We start from the raw sequence: 22,337 nt of genomic DNA on the forward strand, positions 1-22,337 counted from the left end.
TATGCTTATATATGTCCATCCATCAGCTGAACTGTCGTAAGGGTCGCAGGATATGCTGGAGCCTATTCCAGCTGTCACTGGTGGAGAGGCATGGTGCACCTTGGACAGTCCATCACGCTGTAGACTATATATATAGTGTGTGCGCGTGTGTGTGTGTACTGGAGGTGTCTTGCAGTACAACGTTATCTACAGTTCTAGCTTGAATTTACTGCCAATTTACTTCAAGTTCAGAGATGCTATCAAAAGTGCTATAAAATAAAAACTTGAGGGCTTTTTTAAAATAATAATAAAATTACGAAAAGTTCTAGTAACATAAGATGTTTTTTGCCAAATCAGTTTTTGATAAATGAAACACACCAAACGTGTCTAGTTTGGCAAAACGTTCAATTAATTCCTTGAATGAACGTGAGAATATAACTCAAATTAGACGAACTCCTTCGTGAAGCTTGTGCTTCCACATCGCGTCACACGTGAGCACGACAAGTTCAAGATTTGCCTGATTAAAGGGCCACGCCGTAGCTCTGCAGGTCCGTCTGTCAGAAGAACACAAAAAAGCAACTCATTTCCTGTGCAGAGCCGCTCAGCAAAGCAGCAGAAGGCAAATTGAGCACAGAACTTATGAACATGATTTTTTTTTTTATTCATGGCGAAGCATTGTTGATATAAACTGTCAAGTGTGGAGAAAGAGGGGAGAAAAAAAATGAAGCTAGCGCAACTCTCTTCTCCTCGTCCAATTCCCGCCATGTCTTTGAAGAGGACGCTTTGTTCGTCTGTGTTATTACATTATCAGCCGGCAGACAATTTGTTTGACAGTGCTTCTGGAGAGAGCGGTGATGTGCGGCGCGCGCTACGTTTCAATTAACAGCTTCCTGGCCTCCGAAACGCGCTGCGCCTTTTTTTATTCATCCGTCTCTCCTGTGAGTCCAGGGCAGGCTATTAGCCGTCTGCGGAGCCCGCGAGCACGCCCTTATGTTAATTGCTCGAAAAAAAAAAATGAGAAAAAGTTGGAAATGTAAGGAATAATGTGTGAAAACCAAGCGGGGGTTAACGGCCTGGCACCGGGGAACATGGGCACCCCTCACACACTGCTCTCATCTCTTTGGTGACATGCCGACTGTGAACTGAAAACACAAACACACGCGTGCTACCTTTTGTTAGCGGCTACTGTATTTGTTAGCGCGCCGTCGCAGCTAACGCTCAGCAGACAGCAGGAAAACGCCGCCAGCGGAGCGGAACGCGGCCGCGCGGCCGCACGCGACGGCGAGGCGCTCGAACGCAGCGCGACCAGGTGACTCCTAATTAAGGCCGAGAGCACGTCAGACGTGGCAGTTGACCTATTCCGACGCTGACTGTCAGGATCGCGGGGAGACATCCATTATAGATATTTCCAGTGACAGGCGTGTCAGGAGACATGTCCGCCGTTGCTTACTCCCCCTCTTCCTGCGGCTTTCTCTCAAACACCATTTCTTTTTCAGGTGGAACTTTTGGAACCCGTGCCGACGCTTAATTGCGATTCTTCGCCGAGGGGAAACCGCTCCGTTAACACTCGGCGGTCCCTTCGAGGCGCGGAACGACGGAGTCATACCGGCTTTGCATAAGAATGCAGATAATGCAGTCAGATGGCGAGGAAAAGCGATGTCAAACAGACAGGCCTTCAAACGGGGCACTGAGTCGGCTTCTCGCGCTCCGTGAACTGACAGCCTCTGGCCTGAGATTCCAGCAGCGTCAGGATGTCAAGCTCCACCATGTTTTGACACCCGCTGCTGTCCTCAGCAAAAAGCAGGAGGCAAAACAGCAGCGGAGGGCCTTTGTAAACACAAAATTCCTCCTCCATTTGTGTTTTAGTTCCCGGCGAACGCGCGTCCGCCTGCGAGCCGCCCCCAGATGAAGCGACGCCGTGCGTGGAGGAGACCCCGCGTACGGTACGTCTCTGCGAGGCCGTCACAAACTTCCTGTTAAAGTTGCCCGAGCATTGCGTTACAACACAACAGCACAGCCGCAACTTTTACACCCGGCTCAGGTACGAAGGGAAAAAACACACATGACATTGTTATGCGCATATATACAACATATTGTGCAGCGTTTGAAGCCGTTCTGCTGGTTTGGCTTTAAGACGAACTAAAGCTTCATAAACAGTAAGCGAGTGGGAAACAGTACAGTAAACTAAACACACTGCTGGAAACAAGGCCTCACCTCACACACAATGTATTTGACTTCTTGCAATGACTGTAATGTTCAGTAAATGAAGCACTCCTGCTTCATTAATATCAATAAGAACACAGGCTACATCCCCATAACATAACACACATACAGTACAGTACACGCAGCATGTGTGGAATCCTGAAAGCCATTTCTCAAACAGAGCGAATCTGGGAACGAAAGTGTTTGGAGAGAGAAAAGTAGGAAGGAGCGGAAGCGATGTGAGCGAGACAACTGGGAGGGAGTGCGTTACTGATAGTGATTTGGTTCCTGCTGGCGACGACTGGGGACAGAATGGTCCATTCATGTGGCTCGTGTCCCAACAGCCGCGATAAGAGAGTAGTGGAGCTCAAGTAACCCGCTAACGCAGGTCTGCGGAGGAGGTGCCTCCTGTGGCGCTGAAAGCTGCTCGTGAGACACTCGGGTCGACACAGTGACGGCGAAATGCATGGGAACCGGTCGTGATGCTGGATCTATATCGACTATGAGTCCTGTCAGGATATAATTTGTCTATCAAGCTGGTGATTTGTATGCTTCTACCATAAGGCATATGCTTCCAAATATTTGTCCTGTTTCACGCAGGCCTCTCTTTCCACCCACCGTCACGGGGGGAGAAGTGACAGGAAGCGATTTTGTGATCTTATTTGGGTGATTTTATTTGCTCTGTAGGGCACCGCGGCCCCAAACGCCGCTGACACATTTCTAATTCTCCCCGGCGCGGAGCCCATCTGAGACATGGTGAAATCAGAGTAATGAAGTATGCAGCACACTGGCAAAGGCATCAATCAGACGACAGCAGGAGGACACACAACAAAGGGAGAGAGAGGTGGAGGCGCGGCACAGAAAGAGAGAATGATGAAAGAAAAGCTGAGACTGAAATCGTAACGGGAAGTTACGGGAGATGGGGGGGAAAAAGGCTCATGCTCTGCTGAGAAATATTACACAGTCATACAATTCATAAAAGACCGGAATATAGGGGAGAGAAATTGAAAGATAAATGTGAATGGGTCTGGGAAAGAAGAACAAGGCCAATAATGTGAGGCCAGATATATACCCTTTATGGACAGTGTCTGCTCGGGTTCCCCTCGCTGACAGCTTATTAAAGTTTCATGCTAAAATGAGTCAATATTAGATATGACATTTTCAGGGTGAACCAGTCTGGGACGGATATGGGAATAGGGCAAAGTTCTTGTTGCCATGGCGGCCAAATGACCGGGCCCGGCCGGTGGGCGGGCCCCGACACAAAGAAAGGTGGCGCCGTGTCAGAGGAGTCATCTCGGCTGAAGTTCAATTTATAAAAGGTTAAAAAAATCTGACACTGAGCAAAAATTAAACTTTAAGAAGAGTAAGGAAGAGAAGAAATAATTTAATATTGGCCATAAATCTTTGCTCCAGATGCAGTAGGTGCTGTCGGTATATTTTCAAAAACTATAACACACTCTTGGAAATATGAAGCTTCGTATGGTGTATCCCTTCTTATTGCCTGGATTTGTACGCTCTGATTGCTGTTCATCCACGTCATTACTCAACTTTTAACTTATTCTCAGTTTTCTTTTAAAAGACACTTCCTTAATAAAGGCTGCACAAAAACAGTGTCGAGGATCAATCCGCTCTTGGCAAACTCCCATGTGAATGCGAGTGAAAGTGGTTGAAGGCAAGATCCCTGGGTTTTTCCGCTCCTCGTGGGGGAAGAAATTGAAAATTACATTTAGAGCTAAAAACTGTTTAAAGCGCGGCGCGCACTCAGACGGACGGGGAGTTATTAGTTGTTTGAAGATGTTGGAGGGAACGCGTGCCGCTAAAAGGCAGGAGACGAGTGGTGAAAATGTGGCAGAATAACCGTGCTTAGGTTTTTGTGAGAGACAAATGCCATCGCCCGCTCTTTCATCAGCGCCTCCTGCTCTTCCTGTTGAACCTTTAAAGGGGCCTTTTGATGAGCCTGAAGCCCGGCCGCACCGGAACCCGCCGGCAACCAACAATCACAGGACCTAACCTTTCATTTCCTGGCTGCGAGGAAGAAATCAAAGACATCGAACAAATGATTCGGGAGCTTTAAAAGACAGAGATGAGAGAAGATAAAGGAGGAGGGGGATAATAGTGGAAGAGGGAAGTGAAAGATGTGATTGACAGGAAAAGACAGAGGCCACGGACTCAGCGAGAGCGCTCTTTATTTCATTGAAAGTTGAGGGGGCTGTGGCGCAGCAGCGGGAAGTCAGAGGAATCTGCAGACCAATTAGCTGAGAGGGTTCAAAGTTCAAAATTCTTCCTGTATTCACGCGTTCTTCCTCCGCTCACGAAGCCGCACACTCACAAACACACGCTGGAGGATGTGGGGAAAGGTGCCGACGGGCTCCGCGCGCGAGTGATGTCGGACCCCGACGCCGGGTCCGCTCTTGGTTCTGTGCAGTAAATGGAGGATGAACGCGTTAACACCCTGTTTCTTTCCCGCGGAATTAGGGCTCAACGCAAACTAAACGCAACACATGCAAATAGATGCAAATGGCGGCTGGAGCCGGGACGTGTTGGCTGCTCGGAGGGAGCTCATCTCTCACGCCTCGCACGCTATCCGCACAGCGCGCTTTGATCTGCTGCTCCAGTCGATGCGGGTTGCCCACGGCTAGTCCATGGGCAGGACCACGGACTAATCACACATACATTCTTCTCTTTCATCGCTTCTTGTCCAATCACTATACGTTTAAGGCAGCGCTTTAAAATAGCTAATGGTAATGGGGTCTGTGGCTTTAGATGGGGAGCCCGTTTTAGGTTGGAGCTGTGCACGTGTGGCAACGTTCCGGACGAATGGAGGACAAGGAGTCAGAATATGGTGCAATAATGTGGGTCAGGGGTGAAAAAACAACATTCATTGTTAAAGTTGCGTGTGTGTGTGTGTGTGCGTGTGTGTGTGTGTGTGTACACTGACGCCGCGTGCCGTACAGGTTCCACCGTGTGCCGAGATGCTGAGACTTGGCATCTCCTCTCTTTAATGAGTATCTCCGGAGATGACAGGTGCATGTTCAGCCTTTCTTCTACAAGCTCAGCAACAAACAGCCCCCCCCCCCAACAACCACCACCTCCTGCTCTCCCACTGCAATTACTACTGTCATTAACAGAACCACATTATCAACAACGTCAAACAAGGCATACTGCTAATAAAACACACACGCACGCACGCACGCACACATACACACTCTTAAACTCCCACGTCAGCGTCAGCAAAACAGATCGAATGCAGGAATATAGAACGTGACAGCAACTTTCAATTTCAGATTTTCTGTGAGGGAATGAAGGGATTATTGAGTTTATGTCATTGTGAGGTTTTAGTTTTTAATAGAGTCCATCTTGAACAGTGTCATCTTTTAAAATCACTTCACTAAAACACACATTTCCATAATTATGTTTACTTAATAGTCCTTGAACCGCCTTTTCATGTTGTGCTTTAATAATCACTATTTTGACTAAGTTGCTGTCACATTTTTGCATTTTTCCCGTTAATTTAATGCTTTTCATGTTCATTTAGTTCACTTAATGTGCTTTGAAAATGGCAACGCTAATAACGATAATGTTGTTGGCGATAATTAAAATAATGACAATGATTTGTGGTAGCTGCAGTGCTACGGCTGGAATAAGTGCTGCGATGTGACACGTTGCTCCCGCAGCCTTCCTGTCACCGTAGCGACGCTTAACAAGTCGTACCTGCTTCTGTCAGACCTGAGTGTGACTGCACCCTCCGCGAGCCCCACAACCAAAGGTGAGCATTATTATAATGGCAAGACTCTAAAAGCAGAGTGGTCACAGGGGAAATCAGTAACTTCTCACTTTTACTGCCAACTTCTTTTTCCCCCTCTCTGATTTCCCTCTTTGTTTCTTGCTTGCTTTGGGGCACAGGGAGTCATTAAAAAAACAAAAAACAAATAATGAACAAACGTTTAAAATGTAGAACCCCAAACGGGGAAATCAGAATGCATCGCACTTTCATCCCCTACTTTAAGTTTTAAAGCAGAGGCGAGCGTGAGGCCCTTCGGAGCATGGGTGGAATAATTACTCTCTGCTTCCTGAGGAGGAACGCATGTGTCTGACTGGTAGCAAAGTGTGTGTGAACAGATAAGTGCTGATCACACGAGGGCAGCGGGTGAGATGAAGGAAATGTCACCTGTCAGTATTGACAGATTGATCTATGACTAGGTTTATGTTACCACGGCAACGAGATTGGATGTTAAAAAGGGCCCAGCCTCAGTGCGTTAGGACACAACTAAAAGCTGTGGGAATAAAGAGAGCGGAGTTAAAACCAGTTTGTCGTGTCAGATGCTGCGGGGAGGTTGGTCAACCTGCTCACGCAGCGGGAGACGCGGGAGCCACAGAGACTATTAACTCCACGGGGCGGTCAGCGTGAGACGGAAGATCACACGCCAGCGTCCGGCTCTGCGATCCAAGCAGCGGAGCGGCAGGTTAGCGGGCGGCCGGCCCGGCCGGCGCTTTGAATTCTGGGAGTGGCTGGAGTTGAAGCCTGGCGGTGGTCGTCGGGCGCCCGGGGCCGCGGGGAGCTTTATTTACTGGAGCTGAGAACCTAATTGCTGCACGGCACCCTTGAGCGGCGCCGCGGGCGCTGGGTCCGAACCCGGCCGCCTCACAGCGAGGACCGACGGGGCCGCGGAGCCCGTGTCCGGTTCAAAAAGCCTCCGCTCCGCGAGGTGCGAAGGGCTCCGACAGCCTGAGTGACTGCGCAGAGCGGCCGAGTCTGTCTTTACCGCGTTTCCCCAAATGCTTCATTCTATAATGAGAAAACTATTAGCAAACTCTCATCTTTGCTGCGCGTTATGATGATGGCGTACAGTGAAACTAAGAGACCGTGGCACATTACGCCGTTCCACTCTCACTGCTCAGATCCTGCATAAACCCTGGTTTAATCAAGTCTAATTGTTGAGATTATGAGGACTTGTGTATGGTAATGCCTCAACAAACACAAGAACTGGAAGTGGAAGCATTGTCCCTTAGGAGGGTTTACACATTCTCCTCTGCTATTAGTACATGTTAAGCTGAAGTCAGCGGCAGACAAATATCAGAAATGCTGCTAGATTAAAATCCCTCATAGAAAGCGCTTTACTCGTGACTCCTCTGGGTTAGTGTCCGTGTTATGAAGGATTCATAATACAGCCGTGTTTCCCGCGTCGCCCAAAAGCACGGCCGACTAACTGCTCTGGTAAGTGAAATAATGCAGCGAGCAGCCCTGCGCTGACAGTTAAGCATGCACTTTCCATTTGCAGCAGAAGTCCAAGTTTCTACTGCAGCCACTTCGCTTCTCAACACTCTCATCAAAACAGATAAGAAGTGCATCTGACAGGCTAATTAATAATGAAAGCTTCCCTCCTCCCTGGAATCCTATTCCCCCCAATAGGATTTCTATTAATGTTGATTGACCCTGGCTCACTCGGAGCCACTCTGGCACAGCCCCCCCCCCCCCACACACCTTCTCCCAGCGCCTTCTTAGGTGCCAGTGCAGGTTAGCTGATACATGAATAATTCCCAGTGGACATTAGGAGTAAGAAGTCGGGCAGGGGATTCGGCGGCGGCTCCTCTTCCCACCCCTGCTCTCAATCCCCTCATCAGCAGGCTGTTAAAATTTAATTATACAAGCTTCATTTCGCACTCTCTCCGGCCGCATCCACGAGGTGGAGGGCGGTGGTGGCGGGGGCCGCTTTGAGGGAAGCGATGAAATGGAATACCGCGGGGTTAGTCGAGGAGACGCGGAATGCAAGGAGGGAGGAGGAAGTGGAGCGTGGAGGAGGGAGGCGCTGCCGGTGAGTTTAACCAGGCAAGTCAATTAAGAAGGACCCACAGGAAGCAGGCGTCTGCTCCCAGCTGAGTGTCATGAAGTCTGCCATGAAGAGAGCGTTCTCCGCTCAGACACCTTGGAATTGTCTCCATCCCCAGACTTTTATTTTCCATTTCACGAACGCCTGTACTGCGCGCTCCTCCCGTACCCTGAGCGTGCATCGTGTTGTCACTAATGGGCGTGTTGATCTTTGTTCTGCTCATACTGGGACTCTTCCTTTCATCTCCATTTCTATTTTAAGCCCATTTCAGACCGCGAGCGCCTATGGTGCTCTTAAACGCACTGTATCAAAAACTTTGTGAAAGTTCAAACCATAAACAGATAACTAGCGTCAGGGCAGAGAGTTTCTAATCTTTGAACCATAATTAATTCTAATAACAGGATGTAACTGGATCCATGCTTTGCCTTAAAGCGCTTCTCTGTTCGTTTTGTTGTGTTTTTTTTTGTCCAGCAGATAAGTGCTCCAGCTTTTCACAGCTTATCTGACAGCGGGAACAACTTTAATGATACAAACAGACAAATTGGCCCGCATTAGGATTCCTCTCTGTCTGTCTCCACACTCTGTTTACATTTTTTTTTTTTATACGTGACCAATTTAGACTAGAAATTGCCCATTCAATTTGCACAAGGTAGTCCAGACTCCGCTGCAAGTTTCGAGCAAAGCGGAGGAGACGCGTGCCGCTTTTCCCAGAATTATTCCAGAAATACGGCGCTTGCATGTGGAGGACTGTATTTAATGTTGAAAATTCGCCCTAAAATTAGAGCTTTGGGCTATTTCCTTTTTAACAAATCTTGTAGGAGTGAGATCTTGCAGATGAAGTGGTAGAGCATTAATAATTTATGGCTAAGGCTTTTTATAGAGCACAGCCCTTGAGATTCATAATTCTATTCACATTAAACCTCAGAAAAAAGTTAAAGTTTTAATAAATAGGTACTAAAACTTTAACTGATATTAATAGCGCCAATTAAAGGGCATACCGTGGAGATATGCATCATTTCTGTACTGGTAGAGTGGAAAACCCACTTGGCAGAACCTCCCTCAGCTCTCTCTTTCTCTCTCTCTCTCTCTCTCTCTCTCTCTCTCTCTCTCTCTCTCTCTCTCTCCGTATCTTTCACTCCTCCTCTCTCTCCCAATTCCAATACACACGTTTCATCACTGTCTCCTTTTGCAATATTGTGAGTAATAATAGAGTTAACACTCTGTTGTAAGCATTGTGTAAAAACATTAACATCTGTGCAAATCTTTTATAGCTTTCATAAATTTAAAAAAAAAAAAAAAAAACCTTCAGTCTGCCGTGAGCGCGAGCCGCGGCGCTTAACGCCACCGCGTCGCTCCGTAATCAATTCAATGAACATTAGTACTACAAGAGCAGAGCACCTGACCGTCGGCGGCCGTGATTGATGAGCAATCTTCCTCGTCTCCCACATCAGCGCTTCCTCACGCGCGCCGGGTCAAATGGCGTGTGTTAGTCAGCCAGTAGTCATTCATTCCGGTTTATGAAGTGGAACCTGCGCTGGACGGCCGCGCCATTAGGGACATTAGCATGCGCGTCTCTGCCACGGGCACCAAGCGCGGGCGCGTCAGCCGGTTTTTGAAGCAAAGCCCTTCTTCACAGGTGAGTGAAAACGCCTGTGTGCAGGTTTGTGCAGCAGCCGTGTAGCGGGTCTTCTGCCACGGCTTGCTTTAGTGGCACTAGAGGATGAATCTCTGTGGGATTTTTTTTTTACCTTTCTCTCTCTTTCGTTGCCTGTGATGCTCTGCTGTGCCGAGGGGGAAACAGAGTCGCGGGGACGGAGGGAGAGTGTGTTTTCCTGCTTCACAGAGACACAGGACTGTAATGTTTTTTACTTGTTCTTTCGGCCAGAGCCGAGGGAAGTGTTTGACTTAAATAATGGCTCCTGTGCTGTAATTTGTGCGGGGTTTTGTCCCGCTACTTGGCCATCGTGATGCTTGAGTGCCTCGTGAGCAGATCAGCACGAGCGGTCGGGGAGGAGTGAGACGGAGTGGTGCAAGTGAAGACGAAGGGCGGAGAAGAGTGAATGCGACAGAGGGCGGAAAAAAAGGCCTGGAAAAGAGAGAGAAAGCGCGAGGTTCTGCTTCTGTGCTCTGGTGATTCCCGATGAAATTGATTCTCATACCTCCAGAGATCTCCCACTGTCCCCTCTCTCCCCTTCATCCTGCCTCCATTACGTACCTGTCCACAGGATGAATGATCTACACATTACCCATGAGTACCGCTGACCGATACACGCGTGAGTGGTTCCCAGTGCTCCGGGACCTCACATGCACACGGAAGACACAGGGGACGAGCTGCAGCAGAGCTGGGTATGGTGGATGTGGAGAGAGAAGGAGAAACACTCCAAGGAGAAGTCAGCGAGAGCGAGGGGGTGTGACTGGGCCAGAGGATGGAGATGTGGAGCACGGGTGAGGGCAATGAGATGGTGTTAGAAGACGTACACGAGGGGATGAAACGTAAAGATTCCCACTGAAAGAAATGAAGATGGGCCTGTGAATGCATCCCCGGGCGCTGGTGTACAGAGGGGGCGCCACCGAACAGCTCAGAGGGAGGCGGTCAGGCCCAGGAAAGGCTGCGCTGTGGTTCCAAGCCTGTATTTCACTGCAGCGCTCCCGGGGGGGAAAGGTGTCATTCGTGTAGAGAAAAAAAGAGCCGCCACTTTAATGAATGGAACTCTTTATCTGAGCTTGAACAGCGAGTTATTACCTACTGAGTAGACACTACGGAGCGGGGTCTATTTCCACAGCAGCGATCCCCAGGGCAGAGGAGAGGAGACGGGGGGAGGACGGCAACAGAGCAGGAAGGAGGAGGTCTGTATATCTGGGCCCTTATATTGTAACGGGCTGTGACATCTCTGGCCTCCGTGCTTTAACAAAGCCCCAAAGCATGGTCAAACATCACTGACAAGAGGAGCATTAATGTGGAAGGCTGCAGGAAAACTGCACAATAATAACACCCACGGGGAAAGGCCTCCAAGTGCGCTGGATCTCTACTCCCTCCATTTCCAGGGGGTCTTTTAAAAGTATTCACTCTGGCATCGCTGTGGAATTGGAAATGTAATGTTTCCTCAAATATTGCGCTGTTCGTCAGTATAATGAAATGAGGTCACGCATGGAGGTGGATGTGGAGTTAAGAGCTGAGCAGCACGTTGACATGTTACACACACACGCACGCACGCACGCACGCACGCACACACACACACACACACACCCTTCTTCATATGTATGTATATATACACTAGGAGCTAGTTAAAGCTGAATAACTCTTGATGAGATCTCATGGTTTCATTTACACATTGTGTACTGCACATTATTCATGAAGCCTTTGGGAAATGTCAACAATCCGTTCAAATCCAAAGAGGCAGGATTCAGGACCCTGAACCGAACCATAACAATAACTATTAGGACCTTAACCCTGTAATAGACGTGAGCCGACCCGCTGCCCGCTGTGTGCTGCAACCCCTCCGGCCCGTGGGTGGATCTGAGTAGAGGAGGACAAGCATTATGATAACTGCTATGTATAAATGTGTTCAGATGCAGAACAGCAGGCGTTATGAGAGATGACTAAGACAAAGAACATGGATACACAGTGAACAAATCCCGTGTAATTGCTGCTGTCTTCAGGCAGTGCTGAGCTGAAGGAGTGCGGAGCAAGTCTAAAGCCTCCCTTCTTCATCTCTGCAGGCTCTGAGAGCAGCACGGCTCTCCTGACACCGCCTGATGGCTTTAATTGGTCTCCTCTGGCTGCGGATAGAGCACAGGAATCCCTCCCCACTAATGGAGTAAGCTGCAACAAGAGTGATAACCCTCGTACGCTGGAGTGCGCACATACCAGGACCGCCGCAACAGACGGTGCACACACGAGCTCATCTGTATGCAAATGCACACGCACACCCGCATGCAGTCACTATTCAAGCCACCAGGGGACACTTCCAGTCCGTTTGTTGCGAACGTACACATACGTACGATGAAAGAGGCGTTAGTCCCTCTAGGACGTCGCTTTTTGATTTCTACCTGTTAGAAAGTGGTGCTCTGGGTCTGTGTCACAGCCACGCAAGACTAAGGAAGAGCAGTCAGTGCCACACATTCTCCAAAATGCCCATTCACAAAATAAAGTAATGAAAAAAAACAGAACCTTTTCCTGTTTGGGAACCTTTTGAAATCCCATCTGGGGATAAAACTGATAAAAGCTGCAGTTCGTGGCTTCAAAAGATGCAGGGGAGAGAAAGTGAAACACAGGAGCTAATGTAAAAATGATCATCACGGCATTTTAGAATCAATGCATGCCAATGGAAGTCACACATCTAAAAACTTTGAGAAGCAAAAAAAAGAAAAGAAAAATCAGTTCTCCACTGTTGAGTCTCTGGGGAACGATTATAGATGTTATTATTCTCCCGGACAGATGCTGTTTGTACTGAGCGGACCATCTCCAGAGCATTGCAAGATGAGAGGAGGAGAGCGAGAAAGTGAGAAATGAGAAGAATACAAACAGACGCGCCGAACGTCACATCACTCAGAACAACGCGCGCGCCTCGTCTTTAGCTAACGATCACCGCAGACACACACCGAGACCGCTCACCAGCTCAAAGTGCTCAGGTGGGACTTCCTGTCGAGGACAGGAAGGAGGCAAAGATGTTGTGCAAATAATTCGGAAGAAGAGAAGACAATTAGCAGCACAAAGGGAGCGTGACCGTCTTTAGCATTGAAGCTATGTGCATTTACTGGATGAGTGAAAGCTCAGATTTAAAATGACTAAAACGCACACAGACAAAGGGAAGATCAATGTGTGAAACCCAGCGCCAGATGTCATTCTAATTGCCTCTCTCTCCCGTCATCCTTAGCACCAATTCCATGCTAATGTCGCTCCAGGTAATAATGTTTATGGCTCGGTGAAAGATTCGACTTCCCCTAATAAGCTTTAGATTTCCATATAGAGCAGCGGCAGCATCTACGGCGGCTACAAACCTGTATATGGATTTAAGTTGTGTACATTATTCATGCTATTGTAGCATTGGGCCAATCTGAATTCTCAATGAGATAAGCAGTGTTTACTTTTCAAAGCTTTCCACATGAATTATTGATGTGGCTTAGAATTAGCCTAGAAAAGTCCATTTGGGCCGATCGGTTCCTCGCTGCTATGTCTCCTTCCAGGGGAAGCTGACGAGAAGCTTACATGGATTTACTTAGGAATGGGGTGTATTCCTTCTAATTAAGCTCAAATCCAGTCTTGTGCTCATAGTGTTTATTCTTTATGTTAATGTAACTGGTAATTGTACTCTATTCACCTAATATCTGAGCCTTACACAACCTTAGATGAGAAACACAACATTACGTCTGGCAGGAACAGAGTCAAAGAGGTGGACGGGCCTCAAAGACGCCAAGTCTCAATGGAGACATGTTGTCTAATTGCCAGAACATACAGTAAAGAGGAAACCATTCTTTGCAGTTTTTAAAATTGAAAACATTTTAATGGACCACCACAATACACTCTGCATCACTGCTTTCTGCTGCGTCACAAGCTTAAAGATGGACGCGAATCAGAACAGTTGTCAGAGGAGGTTTGGTGGAGGGAAGCCTGAGGAAGACATTTCTCATTGGAGAATTCCTTCTGCAGCACTTGTGTGAGTGATGCCAAGCTGCCCAGACCCCCATTCTATTTCTTGGCCCTTTTTGGCGTCAGCACACAAATCGGCTTTGCATCTGAAGTTTGGTAATAAAACTCTTGGATCAGATCCATCCCACGGACACCAATTTAAATAAAAGTAGAGAAAAGGCCTTTACAAAGAATAAAGACAGCTTCAACAGTCTGGTGAAGGCAACTGGCTGTTTGTGTGTGTGTATTTCAACCTATTTCTGGCTTGAGAACACCCATCTGCCATCACTGCGGTGACGCCTTTGAGCGTTTGAGGAGGTTTAGAGAGCACCCGCTCCATAGAAGGAGAAAGGCGGCTTAATTAGTGCCACAGTGGAGTTAGACGCGTTTATCTCATTACGGGCACATGTCCGTTGTAAATTGAAGAAGAATCCAAGAGTGCGAAAAAAGGGCAAAACTATTTAGAAAGTAAATGTGAAATCTAATATGTAATTCACTGCTTTTTTTTTGTCTCCAAGTTTTTAGCAGAAGACGTGATGCGGTAGTTTCATGATCCACTGGTAGAGTACGTATCATGCATCCAAACCCGGCCATAGCGTTGGTTTATTATTATTATTGCGCATGAACGTGACTCATTACTGATTAAAAAGGCACCGACGGAGACGCTGGTCCAGCAGGACTGGCACCGCGGTTCTGGCAGCTCTCCCTCAGGGCTCTCAGGCGTCCGTGACGGCCGGCGTCCACCTGTTTCACCCCGCTGAGCCAATCCGGGGGAGCCGTCCCGCTGGGTGCAATATGCCACCCGCTTCCCCGGCAACGCTCGCCCCACAGGGCCTCAAAGCCCAACCGCGGCGCCTTGTCAGCAAACAGACAGAGACGTACGAATCATCTGAGTGACTGGGAGCGCGCGGTGGCGGGACAATAACATGTTGTTGAATCATGACGGGGACTCGCTCTGTCCCCACGGGACTCCTGCTTCTGTCGTCCTGGGTGGCTCCGCTCACGCAGGGATGTCTGGGCAACGGCGCTCTAATCTTCCACGCGTCGCCGGCGCACCTTTTCGCGCGGAGCCGCTCCATCGGCGACGGGACCGCGATGATAAGCTGCCGTCTGCGTAGTCAATTACACTCTGCCTTTCTCGGATGGCGGGGAACCGTCGTCCAGCAGGGCAATCACTGTTGCGCCCTACTGAGCAGAACACAGAATGGCAATTTGAGTTCATCCGTCAAGGGAGCCGGCCTTTCTTGTATCTAATTGGCAGCTGAGGGTTAAGAATAGGGCTCTGAAAGGAGCAGCGGCGCCAGGTTTACCTCCGACTCCGTCCTCTCGGTTCCGCTGCTTTTATCCGCTCTCAGTTCTCGCCTGAGAAGCGCTTCAATGCGAAGGCAGCCTTGACGAGGCCGATGGTGGGCGTGGGCGCGCGGTCTCTGTGTGGTTTTGTCTTTATCTCTGGCTAACACTCAACTGGACATGTGGCACTGGTCTGGCTTGGCAAACAAAACGCATCAGCAGCCTCTCGCGAGCGGCGATAAATGGCCTTTCCCGGCGCTCGGGAACGCGGCTGCTTTTGTCGCCGTGCACAGGCCCACCGTGGCCTGTTCCTTCCACCCGTTCCTTCCACAGAGGTGTCACTTGTGCTTATTGGAGGACGTCCGTGCTGAACTTGAAGTGTGGCCTGTTGGCATTTTAATTTCATATACGCCGGACCTTATTAGGGATACAGTACAGACACGATCGTGTGGATAATGGCTCCTCCATCCTGCAGAGCACACAGCCGAATTAAAGGGGAAAAAACCCCAAAGGTCAAAGTAATCATGGTTCTCATCACAGGGCTCCAGAGTAGCATGATAAAGACTCACTAGAAAACAAACCGTGGCATGTTCACACATACTCATTCAGTCATTACTAGCACACAGGAAGCCTGAAAGCAGCTTCTCCCACCGCAGTGCACACAGGGTTTAGAGCAGGCTCGCTGCAGGCAGGAGGACGGGCTGGTTAAGGCAGGAGCACATTAGATCAATGGAAATGACTGACGTGGTCGCAAATCCAGCGCCAACATACAAAGTGCTGTGTATTTGTATATACTGTACATGTGCGTTCATGGGGGTTGATAAGCATCAAAGGAAGTCATGGCAAAGAACCAAGACGCGGCACTTTGAACCAACTGTGCTGGAAAAGTGGCACAACGACAACATGGAAAGTGATTGGATTTACATTTACATTTTTGAGGAATGAGGCGGACGCATGTGGTCATCGTGAACGCGCCCCAGCGCTGGGCTAACGCGCGTCCCGTCAAACCAAACCCATCCAACTTCACTTCCGCCCCAAGTTAAGGAACAGCGCACTAAAAAGAGCAGACGGCTGATAAAAGTGCACGAACAGCAGCAGCGCCGCACGTCCTGTACGTGACGAACGCCGCTCTTTGGAGTCATGAGGATGCATGAAAATAATTGGAATGATTACATCAGCTGACAGTTTATCGCTCCGTACCAAGGGTTCCAGGAAAGAGGCTGACATCTCTTCACACTGTGGATGCAGTCTGCTTGTTGTCATTAGTCAGCTTCTTATTGTTTGTTTGAATCATTTTTTATATTAATTTGAATCATAAGAAAGATTACAATTATTGCATGTCCCCAGAGAGAAATAGTAGGAAAAGAGAATATTATTTATTAATCCTTTCATCAAATTAATATAATATTAATCATTCTTGCCGTACTTGCATGTAACAGTACTTGCATTTTTTAAACCCATATTACACACTGAACACTTACTGGTCGGAACTAAATAAATGAGGCGGCATGCGGCTTTAATTGCATTCCTTTTTTTTTGCTACAGGCCCAGACGGGCTCTCCCGCACATCATTATTTACACCTTAGCTACTAGTTAACGCGGCGTTCACTCTCACGTCCCTGAGCAGCCCTGCAAACTCACCGTAACGCCACGTGGCCGCGGTGTCAGCGAGGCTTTTTGGAGATGGATTTATGAGGCTTTTAATAGCTGAACCGATTACATGAGCATCGTTCTGTCGTGATTTTCAGTAACCAATTTAGAGATTCAAGCTCAGTAGGCACGTCTAGCGCGCTGCGTGAAATATGTGCCCTGTCACAGAGCCAGCATACAGTCTGCCCAAAGTGGAGTGTTCACTCTCCAGCTGTATTTTGGTCTTCAGGTTAGTGATCAAGTGTGTGCCGTTCTGTCAGAAGGAGCTTTTAGCTTATTACGGTATGAGAGTCACCCAGACATAACAGAAAGAGACAGAAATGCTGCAACTATATAATTAATAGATTTTTTCCCCAGTACTTCACAACAAAGTTACAGCAAATACATGGACCGTTGGATTAGACTGGATCCTTATTAGGCCTAGAATGCATTGTATTATATCTGATATGCAATATTCTATACGGCATGAGATCCTCCAATTATCAGATGGTGCCTGAGCTTTTCAGAAGCAGAGATCTGACCAACTAACGGTCTATTTCTCTTCACAGTAGTTTTGCCGCCTATGGATTTTGTTAGGAAGCGAACAAAGAGTGTCTTTAAAACTAGACTTTCAAGTAGTTTTCTTTCAAGTACTTTTAAGGAGGCTTTGCAAACCCGAAAAGCTGCACCAGTGTCAGAGCAGCGGCCACACGTCTGACAGAAATGCACACGCATTCAATTCAAATCCCGCGTCTTAAGATCCGGCTGGAGCTAAACAGCTCCAGCCGGTAAAACAGCGTGAAGATGGGAGGTGGTTGAGCAAAACGTAATGAGGGCGAGATCGGATCACATAGAGATCTAGAGGAGGTGGAAATGAGACAGAAGGGAAAGAAAGGTGTTGTTTTTATGCGTGGATGTGAGCTGACAGGTAAATTAGCGCGTGTGACTAATGGGGCAAAAAAGGGGGGCGAGCCCCCGCCGGCACCCCATCACGCTGAGGAACCGGCAGCTCGTTGACCCGGCCATTACCTCTGTCGATCCAGTTCCAAAAATCCGCATTAAACACACAAACAAACACCCTCGCACTTTGACACTGACACGCGTTGACATATCCGAAAGACACACTCCAGTAAAAAGCTGCCGTGCGTGGGAAACAGAGGAGAAAAAACTTCATCCGCCAAGGATTTTGAATGAATCGGAGTTGAGTCTTCTGAAATGTTCGGAACCCTTCGGAGATCTTGGCCTCTCGACCGATCTGCTACGGTAAAAAGCTGTGAAAAGTGATGCACGGATGCTGATGCGTGAGGCTGTTCACGACCTGCTCCGCAGTGGCTTTCTGCATTTAGCGTGAATCAATAGCCACATCTGCGGGTTTGTGTCAGTCGCCTGTGGTCACGACATGGAACATGTTTGAGTCATCAATGCAATCCATGCGTTTGCAAAAAGCAGCACCGGGAGTGTTCTGTGTGCAGAGAAGTGGGTCTGTGCGGCGAACACGTCCGTGCACGGGTGTTTATGGATGTGTTTAAGGCAGATCATATTAACACATGTCAGCGGGGCCATCTTCTCGCTGCCTCTAATCATTAAACACTGATGGAAAATAGTGTCGCTGATCCCCATCAGAGGAATACGGGCCCTGACTTCATTAGCCCTGTTAGCGCTAAGCTGCTTTACCCTCACTCGCGGGCTGGCTTAACCTGCACATTGATAAATTCCAAGAGGAGAAGGACAGATAGGCAGAGTCAAAGTCAGTGAAACAGAAGGAAATTGGGGACAGAGGCCTTTAAAGAGGCAGGTGAAAGGTGCCGGAGTCGTGTACAGAGGATAAGGAGGGGGGGGGGTGATGAGCGTGTGAACCCGACGGCTGTGGCAGGAGACGGGACGGCGTTCAAAGTGGCGTTTGAACAGGGAGGATCTGATGAATGCAAAAAAAAAAACAGCAAAACAATCAATTAACTTCGCAATTAATCAATTATGGCGCCGGCACCTCCGCAGACAGAGTGCTTATCGGGGCCGCCGGCGTGAGGCTCGTATGCGCCGAGGCATTAGCGCTGACCTCTGCGCCGACACATGCGTCCGCACCCGCGCGCCGGCTAATTCGTGCCCGCGCATACGCGGCTAAGCGCGTTAAGATATGCACACGCGTCTCCAGCTGCGCCGCGTTCGACCGCTTTCTCTGCTCGCGGCTCGCTCGCCCGCCCGCTCCCTCCCCTCCCTCCTGCCAGCAGAGGTTTTTGGCCGGCTTAAGTACGCCCACGGAGCCCCGGAGGGACAGCCCGTGACGGATGGCACCGTGTGTGACTCCGATTCGATTCAGCCCATTTGATAAATTTATTGCTGGCATTTTGAAAATGAAATTAGAGGGACGACTCCTAGAGACTGTTTTTCCAGCACAGGTGCCATAAATATACTATTCATTTGGCAGAAGGGGGGGGGGGGGGGGGGGGGGGGGGGGGGGGGGGGGTAAAGGGTGGAGAGGTGCTGGATAAAGGATGTGCTGGTGGGTGGGTGGGTGGGGGGTTGTGGGTGCACTCACACAAGAATAAGGCCACATAATAATGAGGTCCTGTATTAATCATGATATTGGTGAGGAACAACAGTGAAGGTTGTTCAACCACCACCTGCGTTGTCCTTCAGTCCAACGCATATAAACAGCTGCTCTTTAAAAACCCCACATTTGTACTGATGAATCCTGAAAGTGGGAAAAATGTCCTCGCACGTTCCATCCCTCACACATGCGGCACGTGCGCACCCACACCTACAGTACAGTCCGCGCGCATGCTGCTCTTTTAGGAGATGAGCGCACGCCGATGGAGGATTTATACACATTATCTTTGCCTCAAGGCCTCGCGGCTCTTCAGCGGCGGCGGCGCCGTCACAGCTGCACAGCCATCTGTAACTCACCGCGTATGGACGAGCGCGGCGGGTTCATTTTTTTCCTCTCGCCGAGCGTTCACGTTGATGCCTCTCGACTCAACAGATCTGAAAAGGACAGGGCGAAAAACAAGACGCTGAGCGGAAGCGCGCGCCGCGCTGCCGGCGGTGGAAGAGGAGCACTGTCAGGGCCGCGCGGCCCTTATTTATCTGCCTTTAATGCAGGAACGTATGCGAGGGCGGCTGTGGGGGGATGATGTACGCCGTGCCAGCCGCCGCTCCCCTTCGACATCTATCAGGGAGCGAGGCCCGGGCAGCGCGCATCACTTACCTTTATGGGCCTCAGCTGACAGAGCACAGTCAACATACGTGTGTGTGTGTGTGTGTGTGTGTGTGTGTGTGCGTGTGACATAACCTGTCACACAGAGATACTCTATCAGAGCTTTGCCTCAACAGATCAGAACCTTGAGGTGGAAAATATTTCAATTTCCCTAAAGATGCTCCTGTTGTTTAGACTTGATTTTTTTCCCCCCAATTCACATTATATTAAATTCAGGTGACAATGAAAATATTTCCACCTGCGTTCTTTTCTGCGGCGGGAGGATGTCGTTCAAAACATCACCTAACTTCTTATGAGCGCAGCGGGGAATCAAAGAAAGTTCCAACAAAATCAGCGGGGGAGTTCTCTCGGCTGATTGTCTTCTCCTGCTTTGCAATCACAGCGCGTGACACACCCTCCGCCATTGCTCCATCTCCAGAACGAGGGGGGGCGGAGGGCCGCACCCGCGGGCTGTCACTCACAACCAGACCCCCGGAGCTGTTTAGACAGTTTGACTGTCTGGCCCCATCGTGTTACACAACCACAACAGCCTACAGGTACAAACCCTGCCAGCGACTCCCCCCGCCGCACCCCCCGCCTCTCCCCGAAGAGCCGCGGCGCAGAAACAATCACCTCCCCCAGCCGCGCATTAGCATACGCATGCAAGTGGAGGAGTCCAAACACAACTGTGATTAGTCTGCGCACAAGACTCACACAAAAAACGCGATGCATAAACACAAGACGCGCGCTGTCTGTCATCGCGGGGTAGCGGGATAATTTAGGTCTAGGTGTCAGTGGGTGTGAGTGATTGACTTTGTAATCAAACAGATTGTTCTGCTGCAGAAACACTGAACGACTCAATTTCCAATCAACATCAACAACGCCATGAAACGCTTTTCATCTTATTAGTAAAAAGTGACGCACACAAACACAAACACGCACGCACGCATCAGCCGTCTGAATATGCACAGGGAGCCACAGGTGACTGATTGTGTGTCGTCTCACCTTTGTGCGATGACACCGTGATATCTGTGGATAGAAGAGAAGACACAGGCTAAAGTTAGCATAGCATGAAAAGGTACGTATGCTACTGTACCATGCCGTTGTTCCTCAGTCTAATTATAAATATGCATATGGATTCATACAATATGCATATGGATTCATACAATGTGCACTAAGCAATGCAAAAACTATTTAAGAAGATGGAGAATATAATGTTGAAGGGAGCCCCAAGGATCCCTTCAACCCCAGGAATTCTTTGAGGTTGAGTTTTTTCTTAACAAAACATCCCACAGAGGTGCTGAGAGACAAATTAAATCAGATCCCCTCAACAAATATGTTGTTTTTTTTTCAGCCCAGCAGAGACGCCCCCGGCCCACCACGCATTGATCTGTACAAGAGCTGCTTTGTGCGAACGAAGAGCGGCACCGTGGTTTCTATACATCACAGTGCGTTTATTTAAATAAATAAGTGAATCAATCGATGAATAAATGAAACAGACGCGTTTGTGAAGGTGAAAAATACTGTAAACGCATGTTATTGTTCTCATTAATGATTTACCAGGACAATGTTTGGAAGCTCCCAAGGTTTCATTTTTTATTTAATATACTTGTCAAACATTCAGCGATACAAGAACTAATAAACACAAGACCTTTCTCCAAAGCAAGAAAAGAAAACAACAACTTCTTTTTTTATTTTTTTTTATCTCGAGCACTTCAAATCCCTTCGAACGTTCCTCTGCTGGCCCTGTGCCCAAAAGCCCAAACGGCCACAGACATAGGAGGGGAAATAATTGAATCCGGACGGATTTGTGGTGTGCTGGGCTGAGGAGGTGATAATCCAAAGCTCTGCCTAATTGCCAGAGTAAAGATGGCGTCCATTGTGGGGGTGGTGTCGAGTGTTTATGGAGGCAGCGCGGCGTGGGATTGGACCGAGCATTAGGGCTTTGCACACTTTTGTTTTGTGAGGTGTTACAGTGGATTTAAGCAAATATTGGGCCTCTGGTTATTACATGGTCTGATTGTCTGCTATGCGACTGTCCATAAGCTCTGCATGTCTACCCTAATCTGAGAGGAGGCTTCAAATAATTAGCTAGTGAAGCACTCTCGCAGCCCAGTGCAGTCATCCTTATCAAAAAAAAAAAATCCTTGGTCTATTTCCTTCTTGCCCCAAAGGCTCAGCACAGTTTAAACCTTCAGGGCAGCTGCATAGGCGATAAAACACTACCCAACGTGTCAGAACCACTGGCCCTTGTCCTACTCTCCCATTCATTATTCCTCTTGTTGTGTAAAAGGATGTCAAATTGCATGTTCTGCAGAGCGCTGGAAGTGCAAACACCCTTTCTTAAAATGGGAACTTCATGTAATAAAAAGTTTAATTTTCCAAGCATTCAAAGGAGGAGAGAAGGAACGAAGCGACCTCTGGACAAATCTGTGGATGGGATGCAGTATTTAATGTGATGATGATGCAGGAGCATGGGGAAGTAGGTATAAACCTGGGTTAAATGGATGAGACTGTACATGACATGAGTTGTTTGAGTTAAAAACTACAGTAATGATCATAAACACACACACATACATTTGCAAGA

General features: G+C 48.6%; 1 protein-coding gene across 2 annotated transcripts in view; it reads right to left on the reverse strand.

The window, feature by feature from the left end:
* The window catches only part of LOC114858988 (cadherin-4-like), a 170,627-nt gene that overhangs the window by 73,933 nt on the left and 74,357 nt on the right, over positions 1 to 22,337 (reverse strand). The window contains exon 3 of one of the 2 annotated variants that reach the window (XM_029156792.3): positions 20,756 to 20,779. The exons of the other annotated variant lie outside the window; for it this stretch is intronic. Coding sequence (XP_029012625.1) covers positions 20,756 to 20,779 — 24 coding nt within the window. The remainder of the gene's footprint in view (positions 1 to 20,755; positions 20,780 to 22,337) is intronic. 2 annotated transcript variants of the gene reach the window in all.

The sequence above is a fragment of the Betta splendens genome, chromosome 7 (assembly GCF_900634795.4).
Source record: "Betta splendens chromosome 7, fBetSpl5.4, whole genome shotgun sequence".
NCBI classification, from domain to species: domain Eukaryota; kingdom Metazoa; phylum Chordata; class Actinopteri; order Anabantiformes; family Osphronemidae; genus Betta; species Betta splendens.